This window comes from Emys orbicularis, chromosome 1, assembly GCF_028017835.1.
Source record: "Emys orbicularis isolate rEmyOrb1 chromosome 1, rEmyOrb1.hap1, whole genome shotgun sequence".
NCBI classification, from domain to species: Eukaryota; Metazoa; Chordata; order Testudines; family Emydidae; genus Emys; species Emys orbicularis.
In genome coordinates, this window is record NC_088683.1 from 87,235,790 (window position 1) to 87,259,692 (window position 23,903).

The window sequence follows — 23,903 nt, forward strand, 5'->3', positions numbered from 1 at the left end:
TGCTTCCGTATCATATAAAAGTGTGACTGGCTGAACTCTGAGGCCCTACAATATAATAAAGATAAATATGGTAGGGCCAGTGCATCCCCTGTGCATATGCACATCAGGGTGGACGGATTTCCTCCTGGGCTCCATGGAAACTATTTGATGACCAGCCATGGGCTCTGTGCTCCACATGGGCACAGGAAGAGGGGACACTGGAGGGGCACCAGTGAGTCGAGGATTGTCTGAGTTTTACAGCACCGCACATGTTCAGACCTGCTCTACTAACTCTCTCTGGCTCCCCTCTGGGACTGCTACAGAGCAGTTGCAGGGCAACTCAGACAATGGCCGCACAGCTCCAGCTACTGCCCTGCTGTCACAAGGGGATAGTTGGGCCAGTAGAGAAACACAGCGGGGCATCCATCCATGCAGATAGCTCCTGCTTCCATGTATCTAGATGGCTCCTTCCCTGTGGATCCTCTAGATCTGAAGGCTTGGAAGGTATTGTCCCCTGCTAACCCTGCAGACAGCAAAAGCCCTCCCATCAAAAGCCATGAAATCTTTGGCAGGAAACTGTGCCGGTAATCACATGGAGCTTTTAGTCTTCTCTGACTCTCTCCAATAGGTTTTTCCATAGGAGGAAGGCAATCTGGCCCAGTATCCATTTATAAACTGTGTGTATCATCAAGTTTTCGTTAGTACCAATCCAAACAATAAGGTCTATCTAAAATAATCAACACTTATTGAACATATCTGGGATATGAAGGTCCATGATCTAATTGCATTTGTGAGTCTAGAGAAATAGCATGTCTGTCCACTCACCTGCTGATGCAGTCACCAGTGAGTGGGTCACAGCTTCCGGCACAGTCACACGGTCTGCAGCCATACTCTCCAAAGCCCCAGTATCCCACCATACACTGGTCACACTGAGGACCTGCCACTCCAGGTTTGCAGGGGCAGTCACCGTTGCTGGGATCACAGAAGGTATTAGTGCTGAAAGGAAGCATGGCCGATCCAACTGGGTGGCAGGAACACACTGCAGTACAAAGCAGGTACATCATGTAAGTGTATTGCTGATGGAAAGCTAGCAATGCTAGATATGAATGCAGAGCAAACAGATTAGTTCACCCAACGGATGGCTGAACTGTATGTGCTTATTATTTTACACTACTGGGGAGCGAGGAGTAGTAGGTTGACATAGTTACCAGAGGAAATATGTTTGCTACATTACTGAAAGTTTACCCAGAGTTGCTGGACTGGCACAGCACAGACATTTTCCAGCATTACATGAAATGTGACCTGACAATAAAGTAAAATTTTTGCTTGACATAGTGTGAGACACATGCCAAACCTTTAGAGGTTCTAATAATAATGATGTTGTTTCTGGACTTTATTCTCCTTACTTGTATGAACTTGACCTGAGGAATTCCCTCTAAAAATGACAAGACTTTAACTTTTGTTGTATTATAATTAGTCAAGCTAGCTTTGTTTTGTGTCATGTTTTGCCAAAAGTGAAAAGTACTACGTCGGTCAGCTTATAACTCTAGGGCCGCAATTCAGCAAGGCACTTAAGCACATGCCTAACTTTAAAGTTTGCACCAAAGTACCTTGTTGAATCAGGACTTGGGTCATTATTGTATATTCTATAAAAAAGAATCCTAACACAACTGCTTTTTGAAGTAACAGTTCATGATTCTCTTGCTCCTAGAAGGTTTGAAAAAGTCATTTTAATTTAAATAAGTGATGGGTAAAATTTAGTTCTTTTCTGGCATTTAAAAACAAAGTGGCTATTTTGAAATGCTGAATAAAAAATGAGGGCACTGATAACGAAGGGTCGGGTTGTATACAAACACCATCCGGCTCTTGTATAGACCCTTAAACATGGATTTTTCTGAGTTTGTGTAAGCTTTGGGGCCCGAAAACTGAAAAGACTCGTTATTATTGATCAAGGAAGGGGTCCTCTTCACTCTTCTTCCATTTTCCTCTTCCCTGCTTAACACATTGCAGCAGCTCTCCATTTGCGTGGAAAGATCTGGATGTGGCTCTTTCTGAAGACCATCAGAGTGGGTCAATACGGCAGCCACAGGTATTATTAGAGAGCAAGGTGACGTTGTTTTTCTTCTTGGGGAAAGAGAGGGGGCAGTTGGGACAAGGGGAGAGAGAGACAAATCCCACATTCCAGAATTAAAAAATTTGGAGGAAACTCTACATGAGAAGGGTTTGGAATTTTTCTCCCCTTTAACATGTTTTCCCACCTGTAATCTAGGCCTCCTTTTGCTGTCTCTGCCATCCAACATACAGAGGGTTGAAAAAGTTTTAAATAGGGGATTTTTTTTTCAGGTGTTTTTTTTTTTTTTTTTTGGGTGCAAATTCAAATACCAAAAAATTTAGGGTGAAAACCAAAATAATTTGATCTGGAAACACCTGGCTGGGGTGCAGGGCCGGCTCCAGGATTTTGGCCGCCCCAAGCAGCCAAACAAAAAAACCAAAACAAAACAAAAAAAAGCCACAATCACGATGTGCGGTGGCAATTCGGCGGGAGGTCCTTCGCTCCGAGCAGGAGTGAGGGACCGTCCGCCGAATTGCCGCCGAACAGCTGGACGTGCCGCCCCTCTCCGAAGTGGCCGCCCCAAGCACCTGCTTGGTAAGCTGGTGCCTGGAGCCGGCCCTGCTGGGGTGCCTCAAGGGAGCTGTCATTTGGATGCCTCATGCTCTCATTCTCCAATATAGGCTGGGGCTCCCTGGTCAAAGCACATCTCCCATGATGCATTACAGTCTTCTGAGAGAGGGGAGGCTGTACATCATGGGAGTCCCTAGCTGTGGTGCATCATGGGAGATGTAGTCCAGCCAGGGAGCCCAGCCCATACAGGAGAATGGGGCTATGAGTCAACCGAATGGCAACTCCATTAGGCACCACAGTATCATTTCCAAAGCTAAATATTTCAGTTTTCAGGCATTCTTTTTTTGACAAAAAAAATCAAAAATTTTCACAGAAAGTGAAAATTTTCATTTAGCCAAAACCGCAAATTTCTGTCAAAAACAGTTTGGGCAGAACATTTTCAACCAGCCAAGGGTTTTCTCTTTCCAGCTGTGGAGGCAATACAAAGAAAGGCACTACATAGAGCTCAGCCATGCTTTGCCTTAGAACACTTATTGTTATGCACGTATCTTTGATTCTGACCTGATGACGTTTTTATGGTTTCCAGAAATTCCAGGGTTTGACGTACCTGAACTGCAGTTTTAACATATTAAGTCAGCCTTTAATATTGGCAGTCAATTTATAGTACTGACTGTGGTTCCAGAATCTTTGCAAAAAACTCCCCAAAATCCAACAATGCCAAAACAAATAAAATAACCCCCTCTCCGCCCCTTCTTCCCCAAACAAATATAATTATAGAAAATAAAATTAAAAATCCTCTCCACAAACTGCATAACTAGCTGCAGGCAATAGACTCCAGTACTTTTAATAGCATAGTTTTCAGCAGTGCTCACTGAGGCTCACATACCTTTCTCCTGAAGGCTGTCAGGTATTTTACACTTGACACATGCATCTGAACATGCTATTTTCTTACTCGATGCAGAGGATATTTATGGAATTTCTCAACCCCCTTAGGGGGAAATAAAGTACCCTACACTCTTCTGGTCTCATGCACTCAATGGGCTAAATTTACCAGTGACATACATGGATTCAACTCTGCTGAAGTCAATGGAATTGTACAGCCTTAGGCCGGGGAAGAATGTGGTCCAGTACGTTACATTTTAGCCAACATTTCCTCCATTTATTCCTAAGAGCTGCAGTTTGGAGACCCAGTTCCCACAGCTTAATGGGTTCTGCAATACCATGGCTAGTAGCTAAAATTACCCCTATGAAAGCTGTTAGCAAAGATCCAGTCTGAGCATAAGAGGGAACTGGACTGAATCAGAGAGGCACATTTAGTTGATTTTATTTTTAACTTCCATATTACAGCCAGTAAGTGTCAAATTTTCAAAGACCCCTCATCCTCACATTTGCTCACCTACATTTTTGTGCATTTATATTTTGAGATTTGGAAATAGCTCCTGGCAATTTGCCCCTAAAATCAGCATTCACAAGTATCCTTGACACTGCAGCTCAGAAGTATAGCTGGGCTGCAGAATCATTTTTCCTTTAGCCATCTGAGGGAGGGTTCTCTTAAAAGTCTCTTTTGGACATGTCAGAGTTGCCTTTGGATGTTAGGAAACTGCCAAGCAAATTATAAAAGAGGCCTTGCAAACTCTCAACCTCCCCTCTCCCCCAAAAGGAAATATTTTCATTTCCTAGAGGCTAAGGGCCAGAAAGATTATTCAAGCAAATTCACACTTTTCTTTGCTAATCTTAACTAGGATGATCAGATCAGCGCTACTATAACCACAGAATAAAGGAAGTTACATACTTATGGGACCAAATTTAGGGCTGGTGTAACTGGATGTAACTCCCACAGAACCCTTAGGGTCAAATTCAGTGGAGAAAGCAAACTGTTGTGCAAAAACTACACATTGGATGTAATATGGTCAGAAAATGATGTAAGCAGGAAAACAGTGTAACGTCCACTGATCTGTACTAGTCCACTGATCTGTACCAGTGCAAAACAGCTACAAGACCTATCGGAAAGGCCCCCTGAGAATTCCCCATGCATAGGGAATTCACTGGTGACGTAAGCCATCCCCTTGCTAGTGCCCCCAGTGTAAAGGGCATGGCTGGAGTATCGGTACACCTTGGTGATTCCCAACTAGAAAGGCTGTTCTCTGTTATGCCTGGTGCCCATCCCACGGTCCTACAATATTTTCCTCCTGAGTTGCACCAGGTGCACAAAAACTGGGCCCCAGGGTCTGGCCCAGTAGTTGCACAAAATGAGTGTAAGTTACAGGACCAAGAAGAAGTAGGTGGGTTATCAGGAAAAGCAACAGGAAGGTGTGTGATAAAATGGACGTGGCTAATTACTTGCTTTCTTCTTTACCTTCCAAGGTACACCAACTTCTGACTCCTCGGCATGTCTGTAATATTTGTTTCACACCTGCTGGATCTGACCTGTGGGCCTGCTATGGCCCCCTTCTGCCACTTTGGTAGTGGAAAGGAGCTATAACACTGGCTTAGCCCATTACCTGGGCATTCGCTACACCATCTCCTGTCCTGGGGCCCAGCCTACAGGGTGTGACTGCGGGAAAGAGGATGTGGCTTTACTGTCCCATCATTCTGATGACCCCCTGACTGCTTGTCGGCATACCAATGTCAGTTAGGGGCGGTGATTTTTATGGTATTTTTATACTGGCAAAATCCATAATGTACATGTATTTATACTGGCAAAAAGGTGCTTTTACTGGCACAGCTTATGTTTGGGAAACTGGTACAAGCTACTCTAGCTAAAGCCATCCTTTGCCGGAAAAGGGTGTATTTACACTACAAGGGTTTCCCAGGACAGCTAGACTGGCCAACTTTTCTAGTGTAGGCTGAGTACCAAAATGTTCTCTGGGACAGGAGCAGATGGTGCAATTTAGAGTAGCTTTGAGGCTGTTCTATGTAGCACCAAGAGCCTAATCAGCTTCCAGCTGGTTTCAATACTGGGGGGAGCACAAAGGCTGATGCTGAGTTAATGTGGCTAGTTTTGCATGTAGTTTTGAACATATGGTAACTGTGTGTAATGTATATGTGACTGGAGCCTAGGATAGGCGCATACTGTGAAACGCCATAAAGAAATAAAGTGCACCCTACAATGATACAGAATAAATGTAATAGACACGCCACATCACAGAGACAAACAAACAGCTAAATACCCAGACAAAACAAGGACATCATGAAAAGAGGAAGGTAAATGTCCAAACATGTGTAGGGTCAGGACACAGCAGGAAATTAATTCTAAAGCATTGATGACTTGGAGCTTGGCAATTACAGCTATTACTGTCTGCGGCCTGATGATCTGCTTCTCTTAGAGCTGCTTTTGGACTCTGTTTTCTCCAACTATCCTATCCCTAAATACAGGGTCTGTTAGAGAAGCTCCCTGAAGAAGCTGGGGAAAACAATAAAGCAGCAGAGGCCACTGGAGCAGTGAAAATCTGTGGACATGGGTAGATTGGATGCTGCTTCTTGGAGAATATATTTATAAACTTAGAGAGATGGTTCAGGGGAATTCCGATCACATGGGTAAAAGGTGGCTTTCACATTGGGGACACTTTACCATGCACAATGCAAAGGACCATAGAATCATGGAAGTAAGAGACGAAAAAAGGCTGTTAGGTCATCTAACCCTCCCCTATCAACAAGACTGTCAGTCTGTGCTCCAAGGCTAGCTATGACTAAACACACCAGGAGACAGAGCATTCTCTTCCTCGTATTCAAACGTAGTGGCACTGAGATAGCAACACACAGTGTAATACATAAGAATACTTCGAGCTCAGCATCTACAAAGTGCAAATATTAACCAGCTGCCAGTCTTTGCTTGGGAGTTGCTGGATGGGAATACGATTGTGTGGGGAAATATCTAGGCTGAAATCCTGCCCCTGTTGAAGTCAATGGGAGTTTTGCCATTGACTTCAATGAGGATCAGGAATTCCTCCCTAGCTCTTTGTTATAAATGAAGGTTTTCTTTTTTGGAGCTGCCAGTGACCTTTGGAAACACCAAATATCTACCCTAAAAACCCTGTAGTGTAAAAGCAAAGAGAAACTCAGCAATTATGAAACTTGATTCCTTGTCTCTGGTTACAGTGTAGCTGGGACTTAAAAATCCATGAGGGATATAAAATAAAACTGGAGGTACAGGAGGGGAAAGGGAGTTACCTTCAGTCAGATTGCTATGTCAAATGGTAGAATGCCCTGTTTTATCTGGTACACACCTTCTCCTGAGCAAATATTATATATTACTAACCTAAAAGTATCTTGAAAGATTATGGCCTAACAACGCCTTTATTTACTTTGACCTCAGTGCCGTTTTAATTTTCATTGCTACTCTGTGGTTGAGCAATAATGTTGACTTGAGCTAAGTACAGCATTCTACAGTCTTCTCTATAAGAATAAAAGGTTATCAGACATGTCCCTTGTTACTACAAACCATGCACAACACAAGATTTTGAAACGTTTCATGCACAGACTGTAATCAGAATTATGTAGGTTCATCTAACAGTGTTCATTCATTTGCTGTTCAACTGGAGCTATGCAAAATACCACTAACCCTGTATGAGGAAGACTCTTGAAAACTTTTGGGGGACTGAAATATTCCATACAGGAAATACCAGTCTCACCTGAAACATAATAGTCTCTGTGACCCCCATTCCTCAATACTGCACTGTGAGCTCCCCGCAGATGAAGATGGCTGCTTGTAAGGCTGGGATGGGTGTCTAGACAGGAATGGAGGGCTAGCCATTATCCCATAGAAGGAGTTGCTGGGATAGGGTTGGAAATTTTCCAAAGAAACATTTTTTTGTCAGAAAACATTGATTCATCGAAACAGAAACTATTTGCAAGAAAGGGTCGGTTTTGACCAACTTCCTGCTTCAATTAAAAAAAAAGTTTTAAAATGATCAAAATGCCCCATTTCTATATTTTCAAAAAAAAAGTTTTGTTCTTTGATATGAAATTATTTTGTTTTAAAATTGTAGCTTATACTAAAAAAGTTTAAAAGGTCAAAAACTGAAACAAAATGTTTCAAAATTATTGAAACAAAATGTTCTGATTGATCTAATCCAAAGGTATCTATGTATTTATTTATTTAGTTAGTTATCTGGATTATCAGTGTGTGAAAAGTTTTGAAATTTTGATTTTCGTAGCGTTCCGGGAGAGAGAAAATATTCTGGAATCTCAAACTAACAGGATGGGGAAAATAATTTCCTGCCCAGTTGTAGCTGTGTGGCCCGTTCTGGAGTGGAAAGTAAACTGGCCAAGAGGAGGAGGTCAGAAAGGAAAGCACTAAGGGGAATCTGGAGTTGTGGGGGTGTCCAGAAGAGCATTTACAGGAGATTTCAAGTCTTTGCCTCCCCCAAATAAAATCACCTTTGCCCTATTAATTTGTGAGTTTGCTATAATATACTTTGTGAAGTGTAACATTCTAAAGTTACATAAACCTTCGTGAAACCAGCTTAATGCTGTCAAAATTATTTTGCGGAGTTGAACAAATATTCTATGTTCTGTTACTAAGGGCTTGTCTACACAGGAAAATTAATCCAAATTAACTAAGGCTATGGCTACACTAGAGAGCTTACAGTGGCACAGCTGCATCGATGCAGCTGTGCCACTCTAAGCTCTCTAGTGGAGCTGCTCTAAGTCAACGGGAGAGAGCTCTCTTATCGATTTAATTAATCCATCCTCAACGAGCGGCGGTAGCTATGTTGGCAGGAGAAGGTCTCCACCAACATAGTGCTGTCTACACTGGCATTTAGGTTGGTGTAATTTATGCCGCTCAGGGGGGTGGCTTATTCACACCTTTGAGCGACATAAATTATACTCAAATAAGTGGTAGTGTAGACATTGCCTTAAAGTGTGAATTTGAAGTGGATTAGTTAAACTGCATTATACCCCGGAGTGAACACCGTCATTCAGAAGTAAAGTGACCTCAATTCAGTTTATCTTAATTCACATCCAAAGTGAATAAACTAAACTGCATTCAGGACACACAGGGATTTAATGTGGTTTAACTAATCCACTTCAAATTCACACCTTTAGTTAATTTGGATTAATTTTCCTGAATCTCCCCATGTAGACAAGCCCTAATATGTTCTTAAATAATAACAGTAGCAAAAGTAGACACTATTAATGCAAAAGGTAAATTATTAAGACGTTGTCTTATTGTAATAATTGCTGTCTTATGGGTCATTTTAAACATACATTATCTTAGCAATTTAATATCACAGAGTTCCTAAATATAGAGAGTTCCTTAAATGGATTTTCTAGTTACATTTTTAAGAGACATTGTTAGGAGACAAAATCCTAGCCTTCATATCAGGCATATAACATTTTGCACTTTTTAAAAATGAAATGCATGAGAAAAGTAGAATGTTATGGGTCAGTGATTTAGAAGTGAATGAAGGAAACTGACATGACTGTGCAGCAGGGTTTATGTCCACCATTGTGTCAGTAAAAATATCCATTAATCATATCATCTGCACAAGTCTGCCTCCTGCCAAGATTGCTAAGCATTTTAGCCAGGATCTTAGCCGTCTCTTAGGCGTTAAGGTCAGTGGTGATACTTTCAGATAATTAATTCTGTGACATGATGGTTGATTGTTCGTTTGATTTTTTCTATACACATTGGTATTTTTCCCTTTGAATTGTTATCTCCATTTTGGAGTAGAACTTTCCAATAATTATACTGATACTTAGTTTTGCAAGCAGGTTTTCTCTGTGCTAGACCCCAGTCAGTAATGGCCCTTCCCAACCTAGGCAAGATTTGCACTGGAACTATTAGACCTGGGAGGACTGAATGATAATCTCTTTGTAAAACATTTCAGTTCAGTTCCTAGATTTGTCAAGCAAAGGCCACTACCAGTGTACTGATACAACCCACTCCTTCCATCTCCAAGGTGGAATGTGTTGCTTATCAGGTGCTCCCAAGGCCACATTCAAGTTCAACTCCCATTGAAGTCAATGCAAAAACTTAGATTGGCTTCAATGGCCTTGTGTTCACTAGGAAAAAAGGTGCGGTAACAAACATGAGGTAAAATCCTAGTGAAGACATGGCAGTTGTACCTCTAACACATGATATCAGGCCAACATAAACCCTAGGTTCCCCCATAGTGTTTAGTGTGATCTGCTGACATGTGAAAATTGCCTTTTTTCCTCTCATGGATTTTACCTCGTGATAGTTGCCATGTGTCAGTTAATAGGAGGTAAGGATGCACCTTTTTTCCTAGTGAAGATGGGAGTAGGAAAAGACCCCTAGAAAGTGAGGGGCTGAGTCCAGGGTTCTAACCTGCTTTTTTCTGAATGGGACGGGAGTACAAAACAAAAACACTCTTGTATATGACCTGGCAATAATTATTGAAGAAAAATATCTGATATCACAGATGAGGAGACTAGAGACTGCAAATTAGGTAATGGAAGTAGGCAAAGGGACACTAGGAAAATATTTGAAGTAAAATTATTTAAGAAATGTGTTGTCTACATATTATAACATCAAAATATTATTTACCTCTGTAATGAAGGATTGAGGTCACATACATTTTCATAAACTGTATTCTAAGAGGAATCAGGTTGGTAAATTACACAAGGTATATTATCTGGGATAGACACACATCTAGCCAGTTAGTGAAATCAAACATCCAGAGGAGAACAGATTCCTCTCCCAGCTGGCTAGGGCAGCAGAAAGCCACAGTGGAACAAATAAATGCCCAATGAGATGACAAGGTTAGTTGCCACACAACTCCAAGTGAAGCCAATGGGAGCCACATGCCATATTCAACCACAGAATGCAACTCTACAGTTTCAAAGGATACTGCCAATTTCTCTCTTCTGAGAAGGGATTCTTGTAGTTGTTTCTGAAGAAGATGGATACAATTTTCCCTTAAACAACACTAACAGTACAGGAGCCAGATTCTGTCTGCTACATATGAAGAGACGGCACCAGATTATGCTCTCTTATGCCGGTGTAAGATACGTCTTGTGAAATCAGTGGAGTTTGTAGCAGTGTAGCTGAGAGCATTACTTGGCTCACTACATTTCCTCTCTCATTGTAATCCATTCAATGTGGTTTGTGGATTTGAAGTTCTCTACATGTCACAAATCCCTCAGAATGTTCCTGGGTGATTTTTGCCTTTGGATCTCCCTATGGACTATATAACTCAGAAGTCTCACCAGAGTCAAACTTGCTGGAATAATGTTAACTCACACTGAAATTTCTCCCTTCAGATCCACCTGCTTCTGAGAGTCAGATGAATTAGGGTTGTTGGTTTTTGCTAATTCCATCCACTTTTGGCCAAACCATCCATTTCAGGGCTTCTGCCAACACTAATGCAGAAGATGTGCTGATACGGAGATCTGTTCTCCAAAAATAGCTCAGGAATCCTCATTTAAGTGAAGAGGCAGCTGTCAGCCCCTCCAGTGTATAAATAATACTAAATTACGGAGAGCCAGAGTGCTGACCCTTAGTCTGGCAAACTCTACTGTTTTTTGTAAGCAGCCTTAAACAAACCCAAAGATGAAGAAGTAAATGTACTGTTGAGAGCTTACAGCCCCCTGTTAAAGCAGCACGAATGAAAGATGGGAGGATCTTGTCTTCTAGTATTTAACCCTCAAGTTTCAGTAGGTATTTTATTAGTTAATTGACAGTGACTTACATTTGCAGGCATCTGGGACAGAGAAAGGCCTTCTGAGATCTCGGTAGAAGCCTGGCTTGCAACGCTGGCAATGCTGCCCTTCAGTGTTGTGTTGACAGTTATCACAGACTCCACCACTGCGATTCCCCGAGGCCAGCCATGCATCCATGTCAAAATGACACATGTCAGCATGTCCATTACATTTACATGCTGGGATCAAGCCAAAGGGAACAAAAAGACTCATTAAAAAAGGAAAGCTTATGGTGTGTATAAAAGGTTAATGCAAATGCTGAAAAATGAACATACAGCAGTAGCTGAAACAGCAAAGAAAATCAAATGTACATACAGGCCAGCAGATGTCTTTAAAAAAAGTACCCAGTTATACCAGCACTCACATTTCCAGTGTAACTAACTGTTCAAGGAATCTTGCAAGTGAGACCTGTGCCCTGTTGGGGGGCCATGGGTGAGTTATGTTGGTTTGAGTCTAATGAATTAGGGATTCATGTTTTAATGTAATGTAAGTCCTCCAACATCTTGTCAATATTGTTTATTTTCTTCATTTTCTTAGGGTATGTCTACACTACGGGATTACTCCGAATTTACAGAATTAGATTTTTGGCAACCGATTGTATAAAGTCGAGTGCAAGCGGCCACACTAAGCACATTAATTCGGTGGTGTGCGTCCATGTACCGAGGCTAGTGTCGACTTCCAGAGCGTTGCACTGTGGATAGCTATCCCATAGCTATCCCATAGTTCCCGCAGTCTCCCCCGCCCACTGGAATTCTGGGTTGAGATCCCAATGCCTGATGGGGCCAAAAATTTGTCGCGGGTGGTTATGGGTAAATGTCATCAGTCAATCCTCCCTCCGTGAAAGCAATGGCAGACAATCATTTCGCGCCCTTTTCCCTGGATTGCCCGGGCAGACGCCATAGCACGGCAACCATGGAGCCCGTTCAGCCTTTTTTCACTGTCACCGTATGTCTACTGGATGCTGCTGACAGACACGGTACTGCAGCGCTACACAGCAGCATCCCCTTGCCTTTGCAAGTTAGCAAAGACGGCTACCAGCCATACTGTATCGTCTGCTGCTTTGCAAGTTGGCAAAGACGGTTACCAGTCATACTGTACCGTCTGCTGCTGTCATGGGTGCTCCTGGCCGGCCTCGGTAAGATTGGTCGGGGGGCGCCTGGACAAAAATGGGAATGCCTCCCCAGGTCATTCTCTTCTTTAAGTTTTGTCTAATGGAGAGTCAGTCCTGCGTAGAATATCAGGCAAGCCTACTAAAGAACCAGAGAGGCAAACGGCCGCTCCGGGTCAGAGCCCCAGACATCCTGCAGAAATGATGAGCTGCATTCCATTCTAGGGGGTGCCCCTACAACAATCCCACCTGTTGTTTCCCTCCTCCCCCACCCCTCCTGGGCTACCTTGGCAGTTATCCCCCCTTTTGTGTGATGAAGTAATAAAGAATGCATGAATCTGAAACAACACATACTTTATTGCCTCTGCAAGCAGAGATCAAAGGGGGATGGGGAGGGCGGTTGGCTTACAGCGAAGTCGAGTGAACCACCATTCTGCACTTGCTCAGCCTATAGCTGAAAATGGGAATCTGTGATAAGCACTAGGATAGAAGCACAGGCAGGACTGAATCTCCATTTGTGTGGGGGCCTTTGGTTGACACTGGTAAAATACAAAATGTCCCAGGATATGTATGTTGGGGGACAGTTCTAAACGGCAGCTTAATTTTTTTATTTGCAGCAAAAAGTATCTGATTGTGAGCCCTGGAAGCAAGGGGTAGGCTGGGGTAGGTGCGACCGCGCAGTGCTGCCGACTGGGAGAGCAGCCTGAGGCAGAAGCCTCCAGCTGGCATGATATTCCAGGCAGGACTGAATCTCCATTACACAAAACTTAAAGAAGAGAATGACCTGGAGTCATTCCCTTTTTTGTCCATGCGCCCCCAATCTACCTCACCAAGGCCAGCCAGGAGCACCCATGTCTGCCCAGGTGCCCCTGCCCAACCTCACCGAGGCCAGCCAGGAGCACCCACGAGACGACGATGACGGTTACCAGTCATACTGCACTGTCTGCTGTCCGCAAGGCAAGGCAAGGGGATGCTGCTGTGTAGTGCTGCAGCACCGTGTCTGCCAGCAGCATCCAGTAGACATACGGTGACAGTGAAAAAAGGCGAGAAATGATTTTTTTCCCTTTGCTTTCACAGGGTGGGGGGCTGACAACATATACCCTGAATCACCCACGACAATGTTTTTGACCCTTCAGGCATTGGGAGCTCAACCCAGAATTCAAATGGTTTTCGGAAAGTGCGGGAACTGTGGGATAGCTACAGTCGTCAGTCGCCCCTCCCTCCGTGAGCGTCCATTTGATTCTTTGGCTTTCTGGTATGCTTGTCTCAGCTCCTTAAGTTTCATGCAGCACTGTGTTGAATCCCTGTTGTGGCCTCTGACCATCATGGCCTTGGAGATTTTTTCAAATGTTTTGGCATTTCGTCTTTTGGAACGGAGTTCTGATAGAACAGATTCATCTCCCCATACAGAGATCAGATTCAGTATTTCCCGTTCGGTCCTGGAGCTCTTTTTTGATTCCGGGACTGCATGGTCACCTGTGCTGATCAGCGCTCCACGCTGGGCAAACAGGAAATGAAATTCAAAAATTCGCGGGGCTTTTCCTGTCTACCTGGCCAGTGCATCCGAGTTCAGATTGCTGTCCAGAGCGGTCATAATGGTGCACTGTGGGATAGCTCCCGGAGGCCAATACCGTTGAATTGCGGCCACACTAACCCTAATTTGAAATGGCAATGTCGATTTCAGTGCTACTCCCCTCATCGGGGAGGAGTACAGAAATCAATTTTAAGAGCCCTTTATGTCGAAGTAAATGGCTTCGTTGTGTGGACGGGTGCAGGGTTAATTCGATTTAATGCTGCTAAATTTGAACTAAACTCGTAGTGTAGACCAGGCCTTAGGTACAGTTCTTTAAATTTACAGAATTAACACATATTCTAATTTAACTGGATTATGTTCAGGCTCAGTAGATATGGTTTTGAGTAACATGCAGAATGATCATGGAAGAAAATGATATGGATTCTGATGTATGCTGAAGGTCCTTGCAAATAAAAAATAAAGCACTCAAAACCAAATGTTTGAACAATGGGCCTCATTTATAAAAACTTTAGAAATTCAAATGTATAAAGAACTTTCACATTATCACAAAACATGCCAAACCAACCTATTTCCCTCCTTTGACAGGGTTACTGGCCTAGTGGACAGTAGATGTGATATATCTCGATTTTAGTAAGGCTTTTGACATAGTCCCACACGACATTCTCATAAGCAAACTAGGGAAATGAGGTCTAGATCAGGGGTGGGCAAACTATGGCCCACGGGCCGCATCCGACCCCTCAGACCTTTTAATTCGGCCCCCCGGGAGCGGGGTCGGGAGCTTGCCCTGCTCCGGTGCTCCTGCCGGGGAGTAGGGTCGGGAGCTTGCCCTGCTCCGGCACTCCCGCTGGGGAGTGGGGTTGGGGGCTTTCCCTGCTCTGCCTGTCCGACGCTCCCATGTGTTCAGGTGGGACCTACGTGAGGGCACACATGTTACTGCAGCTGCACAACCCAAACGCGTCATCAGAGCCTGGAACGTGCAAGCCCACGTGCCTGCTACTTGTTGGCTTAGGTGACTCTGCTGTTTTAGTAGTGTTAATTTTCCATTGTTGAGGATAAAACAAAGAGTAGTTGGCCAAGGAGTGCCAGCTGCATTGTTCAAATTACTCAAAGAGGGTGTGGAAAGGAGGTAAGTTTGGTTTAATTATTATAATACTTTATGATGGTATTTATAATAGTAAGTAAGGTTTAATGTTTATTTCCACTAAAATGTATCTTTATTAAATAAAGTTTATTTGAATATCTCTGATTTGTGAATTTCGTGAGCATTCATGGCCCACCATACAATTTCCATACCCAGATGTGGTCCTCAGGCCAAAAAGTTTGCCCACCCCTGGTCTAGATGAAATTACAATCAGGTCAGTGCACAACTGTTTGAAAGACTGTACTCAAAGAGTAGTTATCAATGTTTTGATGTCAAACTGGGAGGGTGTATCTAGTTGGATCCCACAGATGTCAGTCTTGTGTTCAGTACCATTCAATATTTTCATAATGTCTTGGATGCAATGGTGAAAGTAGACCGGTATGGGCTGGTAGTACCAGTAAGAAGTGGCTGCCGGTACCATCCCGTATACAGCCAACTTTAAAGCGCTACCACGGCAGCGCTTTAACGTCACTGCCCTCCCCTTCTCCCGTCAGCGGCCCTGCCGGTAGGGACCCGGGGGGCAAAACGGGAGGCTGCCCCGGGGCCCGGCGATTTAAAAGGGCCTGGGGTTCCCAGCCACTGCTGCTACCATGCAGTGGCCGGAGCCCCGGGCCCTTTTAAATCGCCATTGGAGCCCCAGGCGGCGTGGTCTGGGCAGCGCTGATGGGCTGGCCGGGGGAGGCTGACTCCCCAGCTCCGCCCCTTCCGCTCAAGGTCTCACCCTTTTCGGGGGCCCGGAGCTGGGCCCCTGTACTGGTAAGTCCTCTGTGCTACTTTCACCTCTGCTTGGATGATGGAGTGGAGAGTATGCTTATAAAATTTGCACATGACACCAAGATGGGAGGGGTTGCAAGCACTTTGGAAGACAGGACTAGAATTCAAAACAAGCTAGACAAACTGGAGAACTGGTCTGAAATCAACAAGATGAAATTCAATAAAGACAAGTGCAAAGTACTATACATAGGAAGGAAAAATCAAATACACAACTACAAAATGAGGAATAGCTAGCTAGGTGGTAATACTGCTGAAAAGAATCTGAGGATTATAGTGGATCACAACTTGAATATGAGTCAACAATGTGATGCAGTTACACAAAAGGTCAATACCATTCTGGGGTGTATTAACAGGAGTGTTGTATGTAAAACACAGGAGTCATGCTGTACTAGGCATTGGCGAGACCTCAGCTGGAGTATTGTGTCCAATTCTGTGTGCCACACTTTAGGAAAGACGTGGACAAATTGGAGAGAATCCAGGGAGAGCAACAAAAATGATAAAAGGTTTAGAAAGCCTGACCTATGAAAAAAGATTTTAAAAACTGGGCGACATTAGTCTTGAGAAAAAAAGATGGATGGGGGGACCTGATAACAATCTTCAAATCTATTAAGGGCTGTTATAAAGAGAATGGTGATCAATTGTTCTCTGTGTGCACTGAAGGTAGGACAAGAAGTAATGGGCTTAATTTTCAGCAAGGGAGATTTAGGTTAGATATAAGGAAAAACTTTCTAATTATACAGGTAGTTAAGTTCTGGAATTGGCTTCCAAGGGAGGTTGTGGAATCCCCATCATTGTAGGTTTTTAAGAACATGTCTGCCTCACCTCAGTCCCTGGAAAAATCATGGAGCAGGTCCTCAAGGAATCAATTTTGAAGCACTTTGAGGAGAGGAAAGTGAGCAGGAACAGTCAGCATGGATTCACCAAGGGGAAGTCATGCCTGACTAACCTAATTGCCTTCTATGATGAGATAACTGGCTCTGTGGATGAGGGGAATGCAGTGGACGTGTTATTCCTTGACTTTAGCAAAGCTTTTGATACGGTCTCCCACAGTATTCTTGCCAGCAAGTTAAAGAAGTATGGGCTAGATGAATGGACTATAAGGTGGATAAAAAGCTGGCTAGATCATCGGGCTCAACGGGTAGTTATCAATGGCTCCATGTCTAGTTGGCAGCCGGTATCAAGCGGAGTGCTCCAAGGGTCGGTCCTGGGGCCGGTTTTGTTAAATATCTTCATTAATGATCTGGAGGATGGTGTGGATTGCACCCTCAGCAAGTTTGCAGATGACACTAAACTGGGAGGAGTGGTAGATATGCTGGAGAGTAGGGATAGGATACAGAGGGACCTAGACAAATTAGAGGATTGGGCCAAAAGAAATCTGATGAGGTTCAACAAGGACAAGTGCAGAGTCCTGCACTTAGGACGGAAGAATCCCATGCACTGCTACAGACTAGGGACCGAGTGGCTAGGCAGCAATTCTGCAGAAAAGGACCTAAGGGTTACAGTGGACGAGAAGCTGGATATGAGTCAAGAGTGTGCCCTTGTTGCCAAGAAGGCTAACGGCATTTTGGGCTGTATAAGTAGGAGCATTGCCAGCAGATCGAGGCATGTGATCATTCCCCTCTATTCGGCATTGGTGAGGCCTCATCTGGAGTACTGTGTCAGTTTTGGGCCCCACACTACAAGAAGGATGTGGAAAAATTGGAAAGCGTCCAGGGGAGGGCAACAAAAATGATTTGGGGGTTGGAGCATATGACATATGAGGAGAGGCTGAGGGAACTGGGATTATTTAGTCTGCAGAAGAGAAGAAAGAGGGGGGATTTGGTAGCAGCCTTCAACTACCTGAAAGGAGGTTCCAAAGAAGATGGAGCTAGGCTGTTCTCAGTGGTAGCAGATGACAGAACAAGGAGTAATGGTCTCAAGTTGCAGTGGGGGAGGTTTAGGTTGGATATTAGGAAAAACTTTTTCACTAAGAGGGTGGTGAAACACTGGAATGGGTTACCTAGGGAGGTGGTGGAATCTCCTTCCTTAGAGGTTTTTAAGGCCCGGCTTGACAAAGCCCTGGCTGGGATGATTTAGTTGGGGATTGGTCCTGCTTTGAGCAGGTTGAACTAGATGACCTCCTGAGGTCCCTTCCAACCCTGATATTCTATGATTCGATGATTCTATGATGATTCTATGTTGGACAAACATCTGTCAGGGATGGTCCTGGTATACTTGGTCCTGCCTCAGCACAGGGGTTGGACTTGATGACTTCTGGAGGTCCCTTCCAGCCCTACATTTCTATAGTTCTATGATGAAGTGGGCTTTAGCCCACGAAAGCTTATGCCCAAATAAATTTGTTAGTCTCTAAGGTGCCACAAGTACTCCTCGTTGTTTTTGTTGATACAGACTAACACGGCTACCACTCTGAAACCATTCACAAATTTGTTACTTCTAGAGAATGACACTTTCATCAAATTCTTTAATTATTATTTTATTTTTTCTTTCAATTTAGAACACTACAAGAGTGCCCAAATGCAAAATATAAAGCAACATCTTATTTTTAAGTCCAAAGAAAAAGAGAGTAGCATTGGGAAGGTGAATGGATATCTGTGTCTCTGCACACATGCAGAGAGCAGAGCCAGGGACTCAGCTAGAAATGTCCAGAGAAGTATGTGGTAGCTACTGAGCATATTCAGTAGATTTCTTAAATCTTCTTAGAAAGTCATCATTATGGTCAGGCAGGTCTTACATAATCTCTGTCTGAGATATGAGCCAACCAGAGCTCAGCAGAAAATGCTATACATACAAGAGAAACTGAGAGACTGAGAGGGAGGGAGGAAGAAGAACATGATTCACGGGCAGAAGGTTTGGCTTTGAACCTTTGGACTGAAAAATAAACTATTGCAGTATAAAGCACAAGGGTTACACATACACAGGCTCTGAGAATTCTCCCAATCATTGAATATTCCAAAATGAAACAAAAATTGCAGTCAGCTCACCCTTCTACCCAGGAGCAGCTCTAAATACAAATAATACCACATCAAAACACTGGCCAGTATTTCAGTCTACCCTAACTCCCTCAAAAGCCAGGCAAAACATGAAAGATGGCAAATCTGAGCTATTTCAGACCAGGGGCAAGAGGGCATTCGGAAGCCCTGATGCCTTCCTGGAGAACACCCTGTGTATAGTAGCAATGACCAGAGTTGTGGATTTATTGAGTGGCACCAGGTAAGACACTTCGGAGCTGATTCTTCTAGAGCTGCTGAGAGCCTACAGCTCTTGTTCACTTCATTTGGAATTATGAGTGCTTAGAAACTCTGAAATCCAGCCTTAAAAGTGACAAGTTAGGCACCTAGAACTTCATGCACACCAAATTAGTGGACACTTTAAAAAATGTTGGCCTTAATCTTTAACATTGGATATTAAATACCAACATTTAAAATCTCCTGGCAATATTTAAAATGGCAACCCCCCCCCCCAAATAACAACCCCACCACCAAAAAAAGTACATCTTCATTAATTTATAGTGTATCATACAAACAGTTGTTAGTTATGGCTGATTCTACTTTCTAAAGCCAGAAAATGAAAGCTGTGCCAACTCTTTATCTGTAGTTCTGTCTCTCATCCAGTGTCCAATACATTCTGTTTAACTGCATTGTGCCTGCAATAGGAGCCCAACATCTCGAGTAGTTGTGCTTTGATTCCACAAGAAAGCCAAGCAAATACCTAACATGTTCTTGGTAGAATTTACATGCTAGCAGCTTTGCAAACAGAGCAGTTACCAATGTTTAAACATGAGGTGGATGCTGACGTCAGTTCTCTACTCAGTAAGTTACTTCACAAACAACCATCTGTCGTCTGGCTATTAGCTACCTTTTTGAAATATCAGAGAAAGGGTGTGATAAGGAATTTCATTTATGCTGACAGTCTTGAGGCACTTTCATGAATCGGTTACTTACATCGACATTCTTTTGGGGCTCCAGTTTTGCCATTTGCAGCCTGCCAGGGCTGGTCATTGTAGAGTGGAGCACAGTGCTGACAGTGGTGGCCTGCTGTATTGTGCTTACACATGCACCTTCCATGGACCTAGTGACGGAAAACAGAACCAGGATCATTCACAGCATAGACTGCAAGGTCTCTGGGAGCAGTGACTGTGTCTTTATATGTGTTTGTTCAGCACCTAGTCCAGTGGTTACCAAACTGGGGTTTGTGAACCCCTGGGGGTTCACAAAATGTTACAGGGGGTTCTCGGGGAAAAATTCCCTAATGGCGGACAGAGCTGTCCCTAGGGACCCCGGACACCACGGGACCAGCAGCCCAGAGCCCCTGGATTTCCAAGAATTAAGCAGATCAAAGCAAGCATGTCTGTCACAATGAGGAGCTTTATACTTCAAGACTCCTTACAAGAAATGGAAAGGGAGGTGCATATTTTTTGCTGTTTTTAAAATTAAATAGGCAGCTAGTGTTGTTTTTAAAATTATTATGAAGAACAAGTTTAGGCTTTGTTGTAACATATGTTGTTTGCCTGAACTGCTCAAGACCTGAATGCTTGTGTAAGAGGAATTCTTGAGTTGGCTTCTTAGATACCTTCATGATGTTTCACATCTGATACTTTTTGATGAAACAGAGGAGCCTTGTCTTATAACAAGCTTATTCAAAGTGATACAAGCTACGAAAGTGAGATCTCGGAAGAGTGTTGCCATTTTCATAATGTAATAAAAATAGTGTAATGATAAATAATAATTAATAATAGTGTGTAATATGCATGTCATAAAAACAAATTTTATATTTCCAAGATCACTGCTTTTATAATTTATACTCAGGTAAAAGAGAAAATCCCTGGAAATATTCATTTTTAGGAGGGGGTTCGCGAGACGACATTTTGGTGAAAGGAGTTCACAGGTTGTTAAAGTTTGGGAACCACTGACCTAGTCCAATGGAGTCCTGACCCCGGTTCTGGGCACCATTGCAATAGTTAAATAATAACGGATAAAACTGAAAAGGGCCTGCACAGTGTCTGCCTCACTAGTCTGAAGCTAGTCATTGGGTAAATAGTCTGCATTTACGCTTTCAACCATATATACAAATATATAACATCCCAAACTCTTCTTGTGATTTTCAAAGCACTATTGGTTGAGGGGCTCCGGCTATGGAATGAACTTCCAGAGGAGATTAGATGAAGCCAGAGTCTAACTGGCTTTTGAAAACACTCCAGAACCTTCCTCTTTGAAAAAAATCTTTCCCCCATATAGAGCGAGAGAGGCAGAGTTTTTCTCTGCAAGGGAGAAGAGCCAGAGATGCTGTGAAATCCACTCAGGATGCTCTTGCTATTGATTTAATGTTGAAGGTGCACAGATACCACGGTGATGGGTGACAGTATAAAGCCCTAAAACAGATAGATTATGAATACAGAGAGTAGTTTTAGTAGCGTACTCTCTGAGTTCCCATAGTTTATCATGTACCGTTATATGAAAGCCATAAGTATGGGTACACACTTAGGGCCAGATCTGCAGCCCTTCAGGCTGCTTTGCACTGCTCCAGTGGTGCATAACAGCTGGAAAGCCGAGCGCAAGGGGGACCCTCAGGTGATGGAAAGCTAGTGCTCTACCAACCCCTCTTCTAGCCGCTAGCATAGGGAACACGTTAGAAGTGTCACCAAGGGAAAGTGGGTGTGGCCAGAGTACCACTGTGGTGTGACTATTCTCAGATACCAGCATGGCCCATTGAAGGCTATTGCAGTCAGATACATGTTAGATGAGTCTTGAGCCTCATGAATACCTGCAAACTGAAAATGTGTTGTGGTGCTCAGTTGTAACCAGGCCATGAATCAAAGGTGATCTGCAAGATATTGCAGGTGTGCAGGCACATCTCTTAATATGGGAAGCAACGTCATCAATCATCCATGTTATCAAAAAACATTAATGAGGACTTTGCTATTGTAACCAATGCATACTTTTTGGAGCACTTAGAATAACAGAAATGTAGGGCTGGAAGGGACCTCGAGAGATCATCAAATCCAGCCCCTGTGCTGAGGTAGGACCAAATACAACTAGACCAGCCCTGACAGGTGTTTGTCTAACATGTTCTTAAAAATCTCCAATGAGGGGGATTCCACAACCTCCCTTGGAAGCCTGTTAGAGTGTTTATAGTCAGAAAGATTTCCTAATATCTAAACGAAATCTCCCTTGATGCAGATTAAACCCAGTATTTCTTGTCCTACCTTCAGTGGACATGGAGAACAATTGATCACCATCCTCTTTATAACAGCCCTTAACAGATTTGAAGACTATTATCAGGTTCCTCCTCAGTCTTCATTTCTCAAGACTAAAGATGCCCAGTTTTTAAAATCTTTTTTCATAGGTCAGGTTTTCTAAACCTTTTATCATTTTTGTTGCTCTCCCTGGACTCTCTCCAATTTGTCCACGTCTTTCCTAAAGTGTGGCACACAGAATTGGACACAATACTCCAGCTGAGGCCTTGCCAGTGCCCAGTACAGCATGACTCCTGTGTTTTACATACAACACTCCTGTTAATACACCCCAGAATGGTATTGGCCTTTTGTGTAACTGCATCACATTGTTGACTCATATTCAAGTTGTGATCCACTATAATCCTCAGATTCTTTTCAGCAGTATTACCACCTAGCCAGCTATTCCTCATTTTGTAGTTGTGTATTTGATTTTTCTTTCCTATGTATAGTACTTTGCACTTGTCTTTATTGAATTTCATCTTGTTGATTTCAGACCAGTTCTCCAGTTTGTCTAGCTTGTTTTGAATTCTAGTCCTGTCTTCCAAAGTGCTTGCAACCCCTTTCTAACTTCCACATGATGAAATTTGTAAAGGCCTTCTAGTCTCTGGAGAGGGATAGCTCAGTGGTTTGAGCATTAGCCTTCTAAACCCCAGGTTGTGAGTTCAATCCTTGAGGGAGCCATTTAGGGATCTGGGGCAAAATAAGTACTTGTTCCTGCCTAGTGAAGGCAGGGGGCTGGACTCAATGAGCTTTCAGGGTCCCTTCCAGCTCTATGAGATAGGTATATCTAAATTGAGTTGACCAAACAGAGGTGTTTTATTTTTAAATAAAAATTTACCAAGAGCAGTAATAGAAAAGTAAATGTAAAACAGTATTCAGGGCATTTCAAATGAGAGTCTTTCTTCAGATGTCTGACTGATATCCAAGCTCAAAAGATCTTTCAATGTTTCATTTTTGCTCTAAATGAGAGTTGAACACCACCTAATTGCTTGGCTTTTCCCCTTCTCCAGCTACACTTAAAATTATATAGAACAGAAGCTAATAAATCAAACAAGCTTGCTCAGATTACTTCCTATTAAGATAATGAGCTAGATTCACTGGTCCACTCTGGCTGATTTGTGCTGCTCCAACATTACACAACAGCTGCAAAGCCAGCTTGACCGGCTAGTTACGCCAGATTTATGGCTGCTTTGGGTTGCAGGAGCAATTGAAAGCAGTCAGAGTGTGCTGATGAATCTGGCTTAATATCTGGATGTGTTTTTAATTACTGCTGTAAAATGGTACCTTAAACTCTTTTGTTTGTGCTTTTATAACCTTATTTCTCAGTGCACTGTTTGCAACTGGGCCTCACAATAAAAAAAAAGATTCTGGAGAAAAATGTGTATGTAAACATGGGACTATGATGTACTCCTGAAAGAAACTAAACAGAAAGGGGCCTTGAACATACTGTAAACAACCCCTGCTTAGCACACACCCGGAGTGGGCAAGCAGGTATTTTGTAAATACTGTTTGTCTCAGAAATGTCCAGCTGCACAGTGGGAAAAATGTATTACATCTACCTGGATCTGGTGGCTGTGTTTTTTTGTTTGAGTATGTAACACTTTGATGATATTTCTATTGCTGAGTACAGGTCTGTCGCAGCTTACGCGCATTTAACATGCGCGATTTCAACTTTACGCAGTCGGCAAAAACAAAAACAAAAACAAAAAAAAAACAAAAGAGAAAAACAACAATTTTAATACTATACCTGTAGTGCGGGCGATTTCGCCCGCCATTGAACTCAATGGGGTTTTGGCTATACGCGGTTTTCACTTTACGTGCTAACCGCGGAACGAAACCCCCGCG

At 43.2% G+C, this 23,903-nt stretch overlaps 1 protein-coding gene across 1 annotated transcript in view; it reads right to left on the bottom strand.

The window, feature by feature from the left end:
• NTN4 (netrin 4) overlaps nt 1–23,903 on the bottom strand; it is a 97,058-nt gene that overhangs the window by 14,367 nt on the left and 58,788 nt on the right. Inside the window, exons 4-6 of the mRNA XM_065421132.1 lie at nt 19,768–19,894; nt 11,260–11,448; nt 805–1,018 (exon numbers count right to left, since the gene is read on the bottom strand). Of these exons, the coding sequence (XP_065277204.1) occupies nt 805–1,018; nt 11,260–11,448; nt 19,768–19,894 (530 nt within the window). The remainder of the gene's footprint in view (nt 1–804; nt 1,019–11,259; nt 11,449–19,767; nt 19,895–23,903) is intronic.